Below are 16982 nucleotides of genomic sequence, written 5' to 3' on the forward strand. Positions count from 1 at the left end.
TTTTTGAGGCGGAGTCTCGCTCTGTCGCCCGGACTGGAGTGCAGTGGCCGGATCTCAGCTCACTGCAAGCTCCGCCTCCTGGGTTTACGCCATTCTCCTGCCTCAGCCTCCCGAGTAGCTGGGACTACAGGCGCCCGCCACCTCGCCCGGCTAGTTTTTTTTTTGTATTTTTAGTAGAGACGGGGTTTCACCGTGTTAGCCACGATGGTCTCGATCTCCTGACCTCGTGATCCGCCCGTCTCGGCCTCCCAAAGTGCTGGGATTACAGGCTTGAGCCACCGCGCCCGGCCTATAAATTTTTTCTCAATTACTGTGCATCAATATCATTAGTAAATGTATTCCGTATCATTATACAACATTATTTATGTATGTGTTCTCTACCATGAGATATTTCCATTGTTTTCCTTTTTAAACATTATCTGCTGGAAAATCTGGATAAGATCCCCGGGTTATCATTGTCCTAGTTGTGATATTCTACTGTTGTTCTGCAGGGTGTCACAGTTGGTGTAAATCAGGTCAAGGGTACAAAAGACCACTCTCTATTATTTCTTATAACTACATGTGTGTCTACATTTACCTCAGTTTAAAAGACAGTCTTTCCTAGAAAACTTATTTTTTGAATATTCTTAGGCATGTGTTCATATGCTACTATAGCTATTTCCTTGTCATAAATTCCAGAATGTGGAATTTTGAGTCAAAATTAGACATTTGTTCAGTGCCTGCAATAAGCCACATGCTGTGGCTGTTAGTACTTGGAATGAGAGTCTGACTCAGTGGACTCAGCTGCTGCCTGTACAGTGTTGATAATCCAGCAAGGGAAACTAAATAGAAAAAGCTCAAGGCAGCCTGCGGTCAAGGCTGGCTGAGAATTCCAGGTCACACACTCAGAGAGGTGCCAGGAAGGGGACATCATTCTGAGGACAGCCCCTGATAATTCACGACCAGATAATTCTGAATATACTGACTCTTTGTTGGGATAAATGGAATTTGTTTTCTAGGCTTTATACTTTATGTAATTTTTTTCCTTCTTTAATTTTTTGTAGAGATGGGGTCTTGCTGTGTTGCCTAGGCTGGTCTCAGACTCCTGGCTTCAAGCAGTCCTCCCACCTTGGCCCCACAAAGTGCAGTGTTGGCACTACAAGTGTGAACCACTACGTCTGGACATTTTTTGTCCTTTATCCTTTTTTATTTTTATTTTTATTTCTGAGACAGAGTCTCACTCTGTCACCCAGGCCAGAGTACAGTGGCATGATCTGCGCTCACTGCAAACCCCACCTCCTAGATTCAAGCAGTTCTTGCGCCTCAGCTTCCTGAGTAGTTGGAATTACAGGCACACACCACCACACCCAGCTAATGTTTGCATTTTTCTAGTAGAGATGGGGTTTCGCCGTGTTGGCCAGGCTGGTCTCAAACTCCTGACCTCAAGTAATCCGTCCGCCTCAGCCTCCCAAAGTGCTGGAATTACAGGCCACCGTGCCTGGCTAGGAGTAGACTTTTTAAGAAAAAAAAGAAACCTTCTTTGTCTTTTGAGAGTCTAATTGCCTCTGACTGCATTTCAAATCAATACACATTTGTATATGATAAGGGAATGCATGCCTGTTGTTGCAACACATAGGTGCACTTAAGAAACTCAGGATCACAGGGTGTGTCAGGAGTTGTCAAGACCACCACCAGGTTCCTTGTTTCTCTAGATAGACTCACAGGACTCACCATCTAGATCTACTCGTGACTGATTTATTCCAGCGAAGGGAGGGATACAAAGCAAAATCAGCTGAGGGAGAGGTTGCATAGGACAGGTTAGCAGGGAACCAGGCTCCCTCTTCCTCAGTCCTCTCCCAGGGACATCACACCGGCTGTGCCTAGCTCATCCAGCATCGCATTGTGGCAACACTGTTCCATGCTGTCAACCAGGGAAGCGCACCAGAGTCTGGTGGTGCAAGGTTTGGTTTGGTTTGATGTGGTTTTGAGTCGGAGTTTTGCTCTTCCGCCCAGGCTGGAGTGAAGTGGCGTGATCTCGGCTCACTGCAACCTCTGCCCCCTGGGTCCAAGCGATTCTCCTGCCTCAGCCTCCCAAGTAGCTGGGATTATAGGCGCCCACCACCATGCCCAGCTAATTTTTGTATGGTAGCGAAAGGTTTTGATCAAGGTTCATGCATACACTGCCTCGCACAATCTGAATCTTCTGGACTCCCGGAGGAAACCGAGGGTTCCGTGTAAACCACATCGTCGTTTATACTGATTTATTCCACTGAAGGGATACAAAGCAAAATCAGCAGAGGGAGAGGTTGCATAGGACAGGTGAGCAGGAAACCAGGCTCAGTTTAGGTGCAGCAAGCCACTCTCACACGTGAAAGAAGAGCGAGAACACTCATATCTGGTTTTCAGACGCCACGGGCCGGTGTTGTGAGCAGGCCTAACGATGGCAGTTTCCAGTTCACTCTGTTAACTGTTCTGCATTGGGGTCGTAGAACTTCCCAGCTTTTCCTTTCTGTTTCTCTGCTTTCTATTTCTCTGTTTTTATATCTCTATTTTTTATATTTTTCTACTGATATCTTACGGTTGGTTTGTCAGCGTGTATGTGTCTGCATTCCCTCCTTCCCTCTCTCCTCCTCTCCTTCTCTCTCCATATATATACATGTGTGCATATGTGTATATATAGAGAGATGCGTGTGTGTGTGTGTGTTTATATATGGAATTTTACAAATGTTATTGTGTCATTCTGTTTTGGTAACCTAACTTTTCTACTAAGAGTATGTCTGAAATATCTCTCATGTCTTTAAATAGTTTTTCTAACTTAACATTCAGTAACCATTTACTATTTTACTTGGATATTCTGTGTGTAATTATGCTGTCAGCTTTTCTGGACCCAAAAGTGCTCTCAGATATCACCTCTGGTATACAAAAAAAAAAAGTTGGGTATATTGCCTGAGCAGTTCCTTGTCCACCTGCCATGTTTTGAGTAACATCACCCAATCTAGAGGCCAGAAGAGGTCCAAGTTTGGATAATACAGCCCCTCTTCACCCTGGAAGCTTGTCTGGAGGGACCAGGGTGGGTTCAGAATGAGATTAAATACTCTTAAGCACCCACTCTCAGATCCTAGAGCACAATTCCCCGTCCAGAGTTAGCTGATCTATGAGGCTCATGGGCACAGTCTGGTAGAAGACCACCCTCACTTCTGACACCACTGCGAGGTTGGGGGGCATTCCCCAAACCACCCTCAGGTTCAACAGTTCATTAGAGCCAGGCATGGTGGCTCATGCCTATAATCCCAGCACCTTGGGAAGCTAAGGTGGGAAGATCACTTGAGGCCAGGAGTTCAAGACCAGCCTGGGAAATACAGTGAGACCGAATCTCTACAAAAAACAAAGCAAACAAAATTAGCCAAGTGCAGTGGTGTGGTGCAACCTGTAATCCCAGCTACTCGGGAGGCTGAGGTGGGAGGACTGCTTGAGCCCAGGAAGTCAAGGCTGCAGTGAGCTGAGATTGTACCACTGCTCTCTAGCCTGGGTGAGACTGAGACCCTGTCTTAAAAAAAAATTTTTTCACTAAAAGTACCCACAGAATTCACTGAAAGATGTTATGCTTATGGTAACAGTTTATTACAAGGGAAGGATACAAATTGTCGTCACTCAAGGAAAGAAGTACGTGGCCAGGCGCAGTGGCTCACGCCTGTAATCCCAACACTTTGGGAGGCCAAGGCGGGCAGATCACAAAGTCAGGAGTTCGAGACCATCCTGGCCAACATGGTGAAACCCCGTCTCTACTAAAAATACAAAAATTAGCCGGGCGTGGTGGCGGGCGCCTGTAGTCCCAGCTACTCAGGAGGCTGAGGCAGGAGAATCGCTTGAACCCGGGAGGCAGAGGTTGTGGTGGGCCGAGATCGTGGCACTGCACTCCAGCCTGGGCAACAGAGCGAGATCCGTTCAAAAAAAAAAAAGTACGAAGCCAAGATGGGCGGATCACGAGGTCAGGAGATCGAGACCATCGTGGCTAAGACGGTGAAACCCCGTCTCTACTAAAAAATACAAAAAAACTAGCCGGGCGAGGTGGCGCCTGTAGTCCCAGCTACTCGGGAGGCTGAGGCAGGAGAGTGGCGTGAACCCGGGAGGCGGAGCTTGCAGTGAGCTGAGATCCGGCCACTGCACTCCAGTCTGGGTGACAGAGCGAGACTCTGGCTCACAAAAAAAAAAAAAAAAAAAAAAAAAAAAGTTGAAGTCCAGGGGGGTTCCAGACACGGAGCTTCTGGTGTCCTTTCCCTGTGGAGTCAGGACTCACTACTCTGCTGTCTTTGGTGTGTTCTTGCTTTGTCGCCAGGCTGGAGTGCAGTGGCACAATCTCAGCTCACTGCAACCTCCGCTTCCTGGGTTCAAGTTATTCCCCTGCCTCAGCCTCCCAAGTAGCTGGGACTACAGGTGCATGCCACCACATCCGGCTAATTTTTTGTATTTTTAGTAGAGACAGGGTTTCACCGTGTTAGCCAGGATGGTCTCTATCTCCTGACCTCGTGATCCGCCCACCTCGGCCTCCCAAAGTGCTGGGATTACAGGTATGANTGCACTCCAGTCTGGGTGACAGAGCGAGACTCTGGCTCACAAAAAAAAAAAAAAAAAGAAGTACATAAGTTGAAGTCCAGGAGGGTTCCAGACACGGAGCTTCTGGTGTCCTTTCCCTGTGGAGTCAGGACTCACTACTCTGCTGTCTTTGGTGTGTTCTTGCTTTGTCGCCAGGCTGGAGTGCAGTGGCACAATCTCAGCTCACTGCAACCTCCGCTTCCTGGGTTCAAGTTATTCCCCTGCCTCAGCCTCCCAAGTAGCTGGGACTACAGGTGCATGCCACCACATCCGGCTAATTTTTTGTATTTTAGTAGAGACAGGGTTTCACCGTGTTAGCCAGGATGGTCTCTATCTCCTGACCTCGTGATCCGCCCACCTCGGCCTCCCAAAGTGCTGGGATTACAGGTATGAGCCACCACGCCCAGCCTGATCCATGATACTCTTAACCTTTCCCAGATATGTCACGGTTATGTGTTTGTGTTGGGAAGCCAAGACAGGAGCCAAAAGGTCATATTACATATTACATCCCCGGGGACTATGGGGACCCCAGGTGCACCTGGTTTTAATCTCTCTTTTTCCGCCCCTAGCTCTAGCCTCCGAGTTTGTCTTCTTCAGTGGAAACCCCAAGAGGACTGATCAGTTCTTCAGTTCTAAAACCATGGCCCAGGTAAGTGTGTATTTCTCTTTCCTTCTTGAGCTGTGAGATTTGCATTTGGTGCATCTGCTTGTGAATTATCTGAAGCCTTTTATCTAGTCAAGCTCTTCATAATTACCTATTTCCCAGTTCTCTCTGTTCCAGTGAAGGATAATGCCATGTAGCTCTGCATCTGCCTTTTGGGGAAATCACAGAGCACATGATTCAGAATCTCCTATTTGCTCCCTTTTGGGACCAAGGTAGTGTTGGAGCAGTGAAGCAGCAAAGTCCTTTGAGGGACACACTTAAGTCAAGTCCGTGGTTCGATGGGTTAGATATGTTGGTCCCATGTGACCACGTGAGGAACGAATCCTCCACTGAGCGTGCTTTCTGTGTAGATAAGAGGGGATGCTCATCTTCACTGGTCTGTCTTAGTATGTGCTCAGATCCCAAGCTTGATGGGACTTTTGGAAGGGGATGGGGCTGTGATTAGGACCTTTGAACAGAGGTCGTGTTCCTGCCGGGGAAGCTGGGGGGTAAATTTTATGATTGAATGGATCTCTCAGACCACAAGATGATTCTAAATCATCGGACATCCTTATCCTCTAAATCAGGAACAGGGGGCCGGGCGCGGTGGCTCATGCCTGTAATCCCAGCACTTTGGGAGGCCGAGGCAGGCGGATCACAGGGTCAGGAGATCAAGACCATCCTGGCTAACATGGTGAAACCCCGTCTCTACTAAAAAATACAAAAAACTAGCCGGGCGAGGTGGTGGGTGCCTGTAGTCCCAGCTACTCGGGAGGCTGAGGCAGGAGAATGGCGTAAACCCGGGAGGCGGAGCTTGCAGTGAGCTGAGATCCGGGCACTGCACTCCAGCCCGGGCGACAGAGCGAGACTGTGTCTCAAAAAAAAACAAAAAAAAAAACAAACAAAAATCAGGAACAGGGGAAAGACTGGGTTGGAGATGGTAAGAAACATGAAGATCTTCCAGTGTGGAAGTAGGAGATGATCTCATACCCCAGAACTGGAGAAAGCCTTAGGTGTTTTGGTCAGCCTAAGTGAATAACTATAATGAACAGTCTGACTTACCCTGTGTGGGAATTTTTTTAAATGCTTAAAAGGAAGACTGCTTAAAATGTAGTTTGGCATGATAAACCCGAGGCTTGAAAACATTCAAACATGCAAACCCTATTTTCTTTTTTTTTTCTTGGGATAGTGTTTTGCTCTTGTCACCCAGGCTGGAGTGCAGTGGCGCGATCTCGGCTCACCGCAACCTCCGCCTCCCGGGTTCAAGCAATTCTCCTGCCTCAGCCTCCTGAGTAGCTGCGATTACAGGCACTCACTGCCATGCCTGGCTAATTTTGCATTTTTAGTAGAGACGTGGTTTCTCCATGTTGGTCAGGCTGGTCTTGAACCCCCGACCTCAGGTGATCCACCTGCCCCGGCCTCCCAAAGTTCTGGGATTACAGGCGTGAGCCGTCACACCTGGCAAACCCTATTTTCTAAAATAAAAGATCTTAAACAAAATCTTGGTTTTCTTCCCCCCTTAAAAGAAAAAATGCTGTAGGAATCCACACTTGTTGAGAACTTACAAGGCAGACATATAGCAGACACTGCTTGTCAACGAGAAGAAAGCTTGGATTGTTTTATCCACTTCCTGGCAGGTTTGACTAATTGAGGATTCTACACAGTCCAAGTCATTTTCTCTGCAGCGGTAGAGCTCTTCAGTGACAGGCAGGCATTCTGCTTCCGTCACAGTTACGCTGATGTCCTTACCGCCACCTGCGCATGTCACAGGTGTTCACCCTACCCAGAGGGGGCCTCTTGTCTCCTTCATCTGGAAGCTGTTTCCTTTCCTTTCATCATGCATATGTGGGTTTCTGTTTCAGGGTTTGGTGACATTCGCCGATGTAGCCATAGACTTTTCTCAGGAGGAGTGGGCCTGCCTGAACTCTGCTCAGAGGGACCTGTACTGGGATGTGATGCTGGAGAACTACAGTAACTTGGTCTCACTGGGTGAGTTGCACACCTCAGATAACTTAGACTGCCTCCTGGAATATCCACTCGCCACTATGAATTTCAGGACCATCTTTCAAGAAACCAGTCGAATTTCTTCTTCCTGTTCCCAAGAGATGTATTGAGCCAGGCCGGCTCTGTCTTAGTATGTGCTCAGATCCCAAGCTTGATGGGACTTTTGGAAGGGGATGGGGCTGTGATTAGGACCTTTGAACAGAGGTCGTGTTCCTGCCGGGGAAGCTGGGGGGTAAATTTTATTATTGAATGGATCTCTCAGACCGCAAGATGATTACAGGCGCGGTGGCTCAAGCCTGTAATCCCAGCACTTTGGGAGGCCGAGACGGGCGGATCAGGAGATCGAGACCATCCTGGCTAACACGGTGAAACCCCGTCTCTACTAAAAAAATACAAAAAAACTAGCCGGGCGCGGTGGCGGGCGCCTGTAGTCCCAGCTACTCGGGAGGCTGAGGCAGGAGAATGGTGTGAACCCGGGAGGCGGAGCTTGCAGTGAGCCGAGATCGCACGACTGCACCCCAGCCTGGGTGACAGAGTAAGACTCCATCTCAAAACAACAAAAAAAAAAAGAACTTACCACGAACTTGATCTTCACCCCATTTCCCATTTCCCCGTCACCTGGTTTTTCCTGTCATATTTAACCCCATTTGATGTGCTGCTGGTGCTGCAGGTCTGTGGGCCACGCCTTTAGTAGCAGGGGTAGAGGTGACATGATCCTCTGCCCCTTTATCATTCCTGAAAGTGGGTTAGCCCTGCTTTAAGCGCCCATTTTCTTTTTCTTTTATCTAGGTGTTGGCAATACCGCTTCCTGGGTGCTGGTCATGTACCTCCACCATGAAGCACCTAGTATCTGGTTGTAGCTCTTCTTTGCCGTTGGCGGTCATTGGCAGTGCTCACATTCATTACACTGGGGGCTCAAATGCTGCGCGCCTATCACTGCCCCTTCATTTATGAGCCGTTATAATTTAAAGACAAACTTTGTTTCATCTGCTAATTGCTCATGCAGTGGCACTGTTCATATCGGATAAGGATAAAATTTTGTTCTTTGTCTTTTATGTTTTGTTTTGTTTTGTTTTGTTTTGAGACAGGGTCTTACTCTGTCACCCAGGCTGGAGTGCAGTAGTGCAGTCTGGGCTCCCTGCAGCCTTGACTTCCCGGGCTCAAGCCATCCTCCCATCTCAGCCTCCCAAGGAGCTGGGACTGTAGGTGCACACCACCACACCTGGCTAATTTTTATATATATATATATATATTTTTTTTTTCTTTTTGCTGAGACAGGGTTTTGCTGTTTCCCAGGCTGGTTTTGAACTCCTGAGCTCAAGTAATCCACCCACCTCAGTCTCCCAAAGTGCTGGGATTACAGGCATGAGCCACCGCACCTAGCCAATTGTCAGTTTTTATAATAGAGGATTGGTTTCCTAGCATGCTCCAAAGCTGGCCATTTAACATTTTCTAGCATCGTTATGAACTCATAGATTTAAACGTGTGCTGTTTCTCAGTCCTTTGCAGTTAGCCCCCTCCTTGATGCTCAAGTTCTAAACTTTTTCTTACTGTTCTAAACTTTTCACATTTTAAATTTCGTCTTGTAGATGATCTTTTTTGTTGCTTTTGAATGTTGTATTCTTTTACCCAGTTCCTTTTTTTTGAGACAGAGTCTCTGTCGGCTCACTGCAACCTCCACCTCCCAGGTTCAAGCAGTTCTCCTGCCTCAGCCCCCCAAGTAGCTGGGATTATAGGCACCTGCCACCATGCCTGGCTGATTTTTGTATTTTTAGTAGAGATGGGGTTTGTTTGTTTGTTGTTTTTTCTTTTGAGACGGAGTCTAGCTCTGTCACCCAGGCTGGAGTGCAGTGGCACAATCTCGGCTCACTGCAACCTCCACCTCCCGGGTTCAAGCGATTCTGCTGCCTTACCCTTCCGAGTAGCTGGGATTACAGTCTCCCACCACCACGCCCAGCTAATTTTTGTATTTTTAGTAGAGACAAGGGTTCACCATGTTGGCCAGGCTGGTCTCGAACTCCTGACTTCATGATCCGCCCACCTCGGCCTCCCAAAGTGCTGGGATTACAAGCGTGAGCCACCACGCCCAGCCTGTTTTTTGTTTTTTTGGGTTTTTTTGAGACAGAGTTTCATGCTTGTTGCCCAGGCTAGAGTGCAATAGCATGATCTCAGCTCACCGCAACCTCTGCTTCCCAGGTTCAAGCAATTTTCATGCCTCAGCCTCCCAAGTAGCTGGGATTGCAGTCATGTGCCACCACACCTGGCTAATTTTGTATTTTTAGTAGAGACAAGGTTTCTCCATGTTGGTCAGGCTGGTCTCGGACTCCCTACCTCAGGTGATCCGCCTGCCTTGGCCTCCCAAAGTGCTGGGATTACAGGCATGAGCCACCACTCCCAGCCCTTTACCCAGTTACTTTTAATAATACTACTGACATACATGTGTATCAGTTTCAGAATGCTTTACACACAGCTATCCAACTGCATATTGTTTTGTTACAGTACTTCTATATTTGATTTTCTTTGATTTTCCAAGTATATCATCACATCATCTACAAATACTTGTTTTCCTCTTCAAAATAGGATATAATAGGACTAACTGTCAGGACCCTTTTCATGTTTGACTTTAAAACAGATGTCTCCAAGGAATTCTCATTAAGTATTGTGCCAGAAATAGAATCTACATTTTAACAAGAGCCCTGGGTGATTCACATTTATTCTACTGGATAATTTTATTTCTATTAGACAAGTTTTGGTTTGTGGTTAGGTTTGTGTGTACTTGTGTCCCTCTAAAGGAAACAAACTATGTTCTTTTTTCCCAGATTTGGAGTCAGCATATGAGAATAAGGGTTTACCTTCAGAAAAGAACATTCATGAAATAAGGGCTGCCAAAAGGAATTCAGATAGAAGAAGTAAATCCCTTGGCCGTAACTGGATATGTGAAGGTACGCTTGAAAGACCGCGGCGCTCGAGAGGGAGGTATGTCAATCAAATGATCATCAATTATGTAAAAAGGCCTGCTACTAGAGAAGGTACCCCTCCTAGACCACATCAGAGACATCATAAGGAGAATTCCTTTGAATGTAAGGAGTGTGGGAAGGCCTTTAGTCGTGGCTATCAACTTAGTCAACATCAGAAAATCCATACTGGCGAGAAACCTTACGAATGTAAAGAATGTAAGAAGGCCTTCCGTTGGGGCAATCAGCTTACTCAACATCAAAAAATTCATACGGGGGAGAAGCCGTACGAGTGTAAAGACTGTGGGAAGGCTTTTCGATGGGGCTCAAGCCTCGTTATTCATAAGAGAATTCATACTGGTGAAAAACCCTATGAATGTAAAGACTGTGGAAAGGCCTTTCGACGTGGTGATGAGCTCACCCAGCACCAGAGATTCCACACTGGGGAGAAGGACTACGAATGCAAAGACTGTGGGAAGACCTTCAGCCGTGTGTATAAACTGATTCAGCACAAGAGAATTCATAGTGGGGAGAAGCCTTACGAGTGTAAAGACTGTGGGAAGGCCTTTATTTGTGGTTCAAGCCTCATTCAGCATAAGAGAATTCACACAGGTGAGAAACCCTATGAATGTCAAGAGTGCGGGAAGGCCTTCACTCGAGTCAATTACCTCACTCAGCATCAGAAGATCCACACCGGTGAGAAGCCCCACGAATGTAAGGAATGCGGGAAGGCCTTTCGCTGGGGTTCGAGCCTCGTTAAGCACGAGAGGATACACACGGGCGAGAAGCCGTACAAATGCACAGAGTGTGGGAAGGCCTTCAACTGTGGCTACCACCTCACTCAGCACGAGAGAATCCACACAGGCGAGACCCCGTACAAATGTAAGGAGTGTGGGAAGGCTTTCATTTATGGGTCCAGCCTTGTGAAACACGAGAGAATTCATACCGGGGTGAAACCCTATGGGTGTACAGAATGTGGGAAGAGCTTTAGTCACGGCCATCAGCTTACACAACATCAGAAAACGCACAGCGGGGCGAAATCCTACGAATGTAAGGAATGCGGGAAGGCATGTACCCACCCGAACCATCTCCGAGAACATCAGAGGATCCACAACAGTTGAAGAGCCTCTTGAACACCGTAGCCCGCTCGTATCTGTGGTTTCGCTTTCCACAGTTGGTTATCTGCAGTCTACTGCAGTTCAAAAATATTGAGTGGAAAATTCCAGAAATAACAAATGCGTAAGTCTCAAATGGTGGCCCTTCCGAGTAGCGTGATGAAATCTCTCTGTCCGGCTCCAACCGGCCAGGGCTGTGAATCGTCGCTTGGTCCAGCACAGTCACGCTGTCTACGCTACCCACCCTGCTCGTCACTTAGTAGCTGTCTTGGTGATCAGACTGACTGTCATAGCATCACAGTGCTTGAGCTCAAGCAGTCCCTACTTTGCTTAACAGTGGCCCCAGAGAGCAAGATTAGTGATGCCAGTGATTCGGATATGCCAAAGAGAAGCCACAAAGTGCTTCCTTTTAAGTGAAATGGTGAAAGTTCTCAATAAGGAAAAAGAAAAAAATCATATACTGAGGTTGCTAAGATCTACATGACAATAAGGTATTTTGGGAGAGAGAGATACCTACGTTCATGTAATTTTATTACAGTATATTGTTACAATTGTTCTATTTTGTTAGTTATTGTTGGTAATCTCTTACTGTGCCTAATTTATAAAGCAAACTTTAGATACGTATGTACAGGAAAAAATGTAGTATACAGTATCGTATATATGTACAGGAAAAAAACAGAGTACTATCTGTGGTTTCAGGTATCCACTGGGGGTCTTGGAACGTATTCCCCTCAGGTGAGAGGGGACTGCTGTACAAAGAATGTAGGAAGCCCTCTAGACTACATCCATTCCTTCCTCAACACGAGGAAAAAATCATGGTACAGTTTAACATAAGAAAGCCTTCACTGATCACTCTTTTTTTTTTTTTTTTTTTGAGACAGAGTCTCACTCTTGCCCAGGCTGGAGTGCACCACCACGCCTGGCTAATTTTTGTATTTTCAGTAGAGACAGGTTTCACCATGTTGTCCAGGCTGGTCTTGAACTCCTGACCTCAGGTGATCCACCTGCCTTGCCCTCCCAAAGTGCTAGGATTACAGGCATGAGCCACTACATCCAGCCCACTGATCACTCTTCTGCTTATAGAATATCAGAAGTCATTCTAGAGGCAAATTTGAATTGTGGAAAATCACTTTTCTTAATGATTGTTTTTGGTGTAGACGTTTTTATTGTGTAGGTTAGTTTAATGAATACATAAAGACTACCAATACCATTCTGTCTTTATTCCGTGGCATCTGTGGAATAACCCTGCTAATGTAACATGTGAGAAAGCCTTTAGTCATGGCACCCACTCTATCAGTTGTCCCCACCATCCCCCGCCCTCCTCCCTGTGAGACTACTGGGCCAAAGGCTCACTACCCCTGTGAGTTGTCCGGCACACAGACACTATTGTGCATTATTTGTACATAAGGATAGTCACATCTACCTGAGACTGCTATTGTGGAAATTAAATGTTTGGTACATGTAAAGTCTTTGAAAGTGTAACTGGAATATTGTATAAGTTCAATAAATATTAACTGTTGTTTTTATGCTCATTACTACCATTTGTGTTGCCATTAGTGAAATTTTTACAAGGAAACCCCCTGTGGGTGCAATGAGTCTGGAAAAGACCATTGAGCCTTCTAGAAGAAAACATTGAGAGATTATTGTCACAACCGTGGGTTACGCAATGATTTCTTAGTACACAAAACACAGCAAACAAAACGTTGTTACACTTCATCGAAAGTACAAAGTTCTGTTCATCAAATGATGCTGGTAAGATAGGGGAAAGACAAGAAACAGGACTGGAAGAAGATATTTGCTCTACAGTACACCTGACAAAGGAACTCTCATAGAAAATATAAAGAATCCCTCAAGTTGAAAAAAAAAAAATCAATTTAAAGGGGAGAAAACTTAAGCACGTCTCAACAGAAGATCACCAAATGGCCAATAAGTGAAAGTGTATTCAATGTCATTGCTCCTCAAGGAACTGTAGAGTAAAACTACAATATGCCGCCACTCTAGACAGTCACCAGGATGATTAGATTAAAATCACAGTAACAAGGTCGGTTTCTGATGTCTCACCACAAAGAAGGATAAGGGAGCGGGGTGATGGATATGTTAATTAGCTTGATTTAATCATTCCACATTGTATACACGTATCAGAACGTCACCTTGTACTCCATCAATATAATGCAATTATTATTTGTCAAATATTAATAAAGAAAATCAAAGATGAGCGGGTCTCTTGGTTGGATATTGAAACACAACCTATTCGAGAAGGAACCGCGCCAGCAGACTGGACCTCTGCCAAATCCTGGCGGTGCCCCACAGTGGGGACAGGGCGGGAGGGAGGTGAGCGGACTGGTCCTGGGGAAGAGGTAAGGGCACAGAGTAGAGTTGTTACAGGAAAGGGGTGCCAGTCCAGGCCCCAGGAGAGAGTTCTTGGATCTCACACAAGAAAGAATACAGCGGCCGGGCGCGGTGGCTCACGCCTGTAATCCCAGCACTTTGGGAGGCCGAGGCAGGCGGATCACAAGGTCAGGAGATCGAGAACATCCTGGCTAACACAGTGAAACCCCTTCTCTACTAAAAATACAAAAAAATTAGCTGGGCGTGGTGGCGGGCGCCTGTAGTCCAGCTACTCGGGAGGCTGAGGCAGGAGAATGGTGAGAACCCGGGAGGTGGAGCTTGCAGTGAGCCGAGATCGCACCACTGCACACTCCATCCTGGGGGACAGAGCGAGACTGCATCTCAAAAAAAAAAAAAAAAAATTCAGGACAAGTCCTCAGTGCAAGGCAAAAGCAAGTTTATTAAGAAAGTAAAGTGGTAGGGCCAGGTGTGGTGGCTCATGCCTGTAATCCCAGCACTTTGGGAGGCTGAGGCGGGTGGATCACCTGAAGTCACCAGCCTGGCCAACATGGCAAAACCCCATCTCTACTATAAATACAAAATTGGCCAGGTGTGTTGGCCCACGCCTGTAGTCCCAGCTACTCGGGAGGCTGAGGCAGGATAATCACTTGAACCCAGGAGGCAGAGGTTGCAGTGAGCTGAGATCACGCCACTGCACTCCAGCCTCGGTGACAGAGGGAGACTCCATCTCAAAAACAGAAAGGAAGAAGTGGTGAAAGAACAGCTGCTCCATAGACAGTGTAGGACACTCCTGAAATTGGGAGGAACGCATCCACCCTAGGTCCAGTGTGCACATATATGGGGAGATGTGCTCTGCTACAAGGGTTTGTGATAAAGGATTCCTTTTTCTTCATTATTTTGCAAGAATTGATATTGTCTTTAAAGCAAAACTAGGAATGCCTTTGTTCTCCAGAGATCAGGATATCTGAACACTCCCACGTCTGGGTCTGTTGAGTAACCATTATTCATTTGTCCCTTAACCGTAAACATCTAGAGGCCCGGAATGCTTAAATTTCTCAGAATGCAGCCCAGCAAGTCTCAGCCTCATGTTCCTAAGCCACACTCAAAATGGAGTCACTCTGGTTCCAACACCTCTGACAGAATCCTGGGGGAGGTGAGGACACAGACTCAGGGGAGAGACCTGAACTATCTTAAGATGGTCCTAGGCTGAGGGTAGGATTATCTTAGGGAAAGGACCAGAGCCCGTAGTAGGAATCAGAGAATATAGACTGGGGAGGACTCTAGACCCCTTGGGAGTGAGTTTGAGGGGGCAGAGGAGTGGCTAATGGGCATGGGAGGGCCTGGCGCGTGGGAAGGGATGGTTAGAGCTCGGGGATGAATTCTGGGAGAGAAGGGATAGAGTCCTGGAGAGAGGCCTTAGGACTGGGAGAGGACTGGAGTGCTCCTGAGAGCAGCTGCGGAGATGGAGGGCAGACGCTACCTCCTGCAGGAGAACCTTAGGCACAGGGGATGGTGGTGTGGTTAGAGCTCAGGGGTGTCCTAAAAAGGTTGGCAAAGGATGCAGAATATAGGGTTAAAGTCCTGCTTGTTTGATTTACCTCAGGGGTAGGGTTACATTTCAAAACTGCTTAGTTCTCGGATTCCAAATACCTCAGCATTAGGTTAAGGATTCAGATGCTCCAGGGGTGGTGGGGAAGTGAGGGAGCATGTTCAGGGGAAGGGGTTCCAGATCCAGGTTTCAGAGCTGGGTATCTTTCTGGTCTAGGCTTCAGTACCCTTAGGAATCAACCTCATACGCGGCATCATCCTGCTTAGTGCCCCTTTCCCCTGTGGACCCGACGCCAACATCAGCAGAAGGGGCCCAGGGTCCCCTCCTCACCACCAAGAACAACATGCATGGTGGGGTCACTGCCCTTCCCGGGATTCCCGTCCGTGTAAACAAGAGGAGAAGCTGGGTGGGGTAGGAAGAGAAGAGCAAGGGACGGAGTGTGAAGAGGAGAAGCAGGGGGAAGATAGTGACCGGAAGCTGGAGGGATGTGGGGATGGGGGTGGGGGTGGGGAGAATACTGAGAAACAAGGAGACTGTGCAGAAAGGCAGCACTGGCCTGGCCTTAGGGGACACAGCCAAGGCGCAGGAAGACAGCCTGGGTAGACAGGGTTAGTTCACAGAAGGAAACATGGGAAGAATGTGTGTCAGGCAGGACTCTTGGTTCAAGGAGCAACATCCAAAGTCTACGTAAAAAGCCCAGAGGTGGGCTGACATGGTGCCTCATGCCTGTAATCCCAGCACTTTGGGAGGCCGAGGGGAGTGGATCACTTGAGGTCTGGAGTTTGAGACCAGCCTGACCACCATAGTGAAAATCTGTCTCTACTAAAAATGCAAAAATCAGCCTGGCACAATGGTGCACGCCTGCAATCTCAGCTACTCAGGAAGCTGAGGCAGGAGAATTGCTTGAACTGGAGAGGTGGAAGTTGCAGTGAGCTGAGATCAAGCCAGTGCACTTTTCTGAGACAGAGCAAGACTCTGTCTCAAAAAAAAATAAATAAATAAAGCCCAGAGGTGGCCAGGCACAGTGGCCCATGCCTGTAATCCCAGCACTTTGGGAGGCCTATACAGGCAGATCGACTGAGGTCAGTAGTTAAAGACCAGCCTGGTCAACTTAGTGAAACCCTGTCTTTACTAAAATACAAAAATTAGCCGGGTGTGGTGGCCCATGCCTGTAATCCCAGCTACTCAGCAGGCTGAAGCAGGAGAATCGCTTGAACTCAGGAGGCAGAGGTTGCAGTGAGCTGAGAGTGAACCACTTCACTACAGCCTGGGTGACAGAGCAAGACTCTCTCTCAAAAAAACAAACAAACAGAAAACTACAAAAAGCAGTAAGAGCCGTGGGGCAAGGGGTGACCATGAAGTCAAAGAGCTTTACTAAAGTAAGTCATTATTGAGCCAAGTGTGGTGGCTCACACCTGTAATCCCAGCACTTTGGGAGGCCAAGGCAAGTGGATCACCTGAGGTCAGGAGTTCAAGACCAGCCAGGCCAACATGGGGAAACCTCATCTCTATTAAAAATACAAAATTAGCTGGGTGTGGTGGCAGATGCCTGTAATCCCACCTACTTGGGAGTCTGAGGCAGGAGAATCACTTGAACCCGGGAGGCAGAGGTTGCAGTGAACCAAGATCGTGCCATTGTACTCCAGCCTGGACAAGAGCGAAACTCTGTCTCAAAAAAAAAAAAAAGGAGGTACATGAGTTGTACACAAAAGATACAAAACATTTGTAGAATATATTTTTTAAAAAACCTAAATAAATGAAAGGTTTTTTTTTTTTTTTTTTTTTTTTTTTTTTTT

General features: G+C 47.1%; 1 protein-coding gene across 1 annotated transcript in view; it reads left to right on the plus strand.

Annotated features, from left to right (window-relative positions):
• The window catches only part of ZNF331 (zinc finger protein 331), a 21802-nt gene extending 8299 nt beyond the window's left edge, over positions 1–13503 (plus strand). Inside the window, exons 2-4 of the mRNA XM_017880125.1 lie at positions 5142–5221; positions 7078–7204; positions 10039–13503. Of these exons, the coding sequence (XP_017735614.1) occupies positions 5213–5221; positions 7078–7204; positions 10039–11294 (1392 nt within the window). The 5' untranslated portion in view covers positions 5142–5212 and the 3' untranslated portion in view covers positions 11295–13503. The remainder of the gene's footprint in view (positions 1–5141; positions 5222–7077; positions 7205–10038) is intronic.
• Positions 13504–16982: the final 3479 nt, after the last annotated feature.

The sequence above is a fragment of the Rhinopithecus bieti genome, unplaced genomic scaffold (genome assembly GCF_001698545.2).
Source record: "Rhinopithecus bieti isolate Rb0 unplaced genomic scaffold, ASM169854v2 scaffold_11744, whole genome shotgun sequence".
In the NCBI taxonomy this organism is placed as follows: domain Eukaryota; kingdom Metazoa; phylum Chordata; class Mammalia; order Primates; family Cercopithecidae; genus Rhinopithecus; species Rhinopithecus bieti.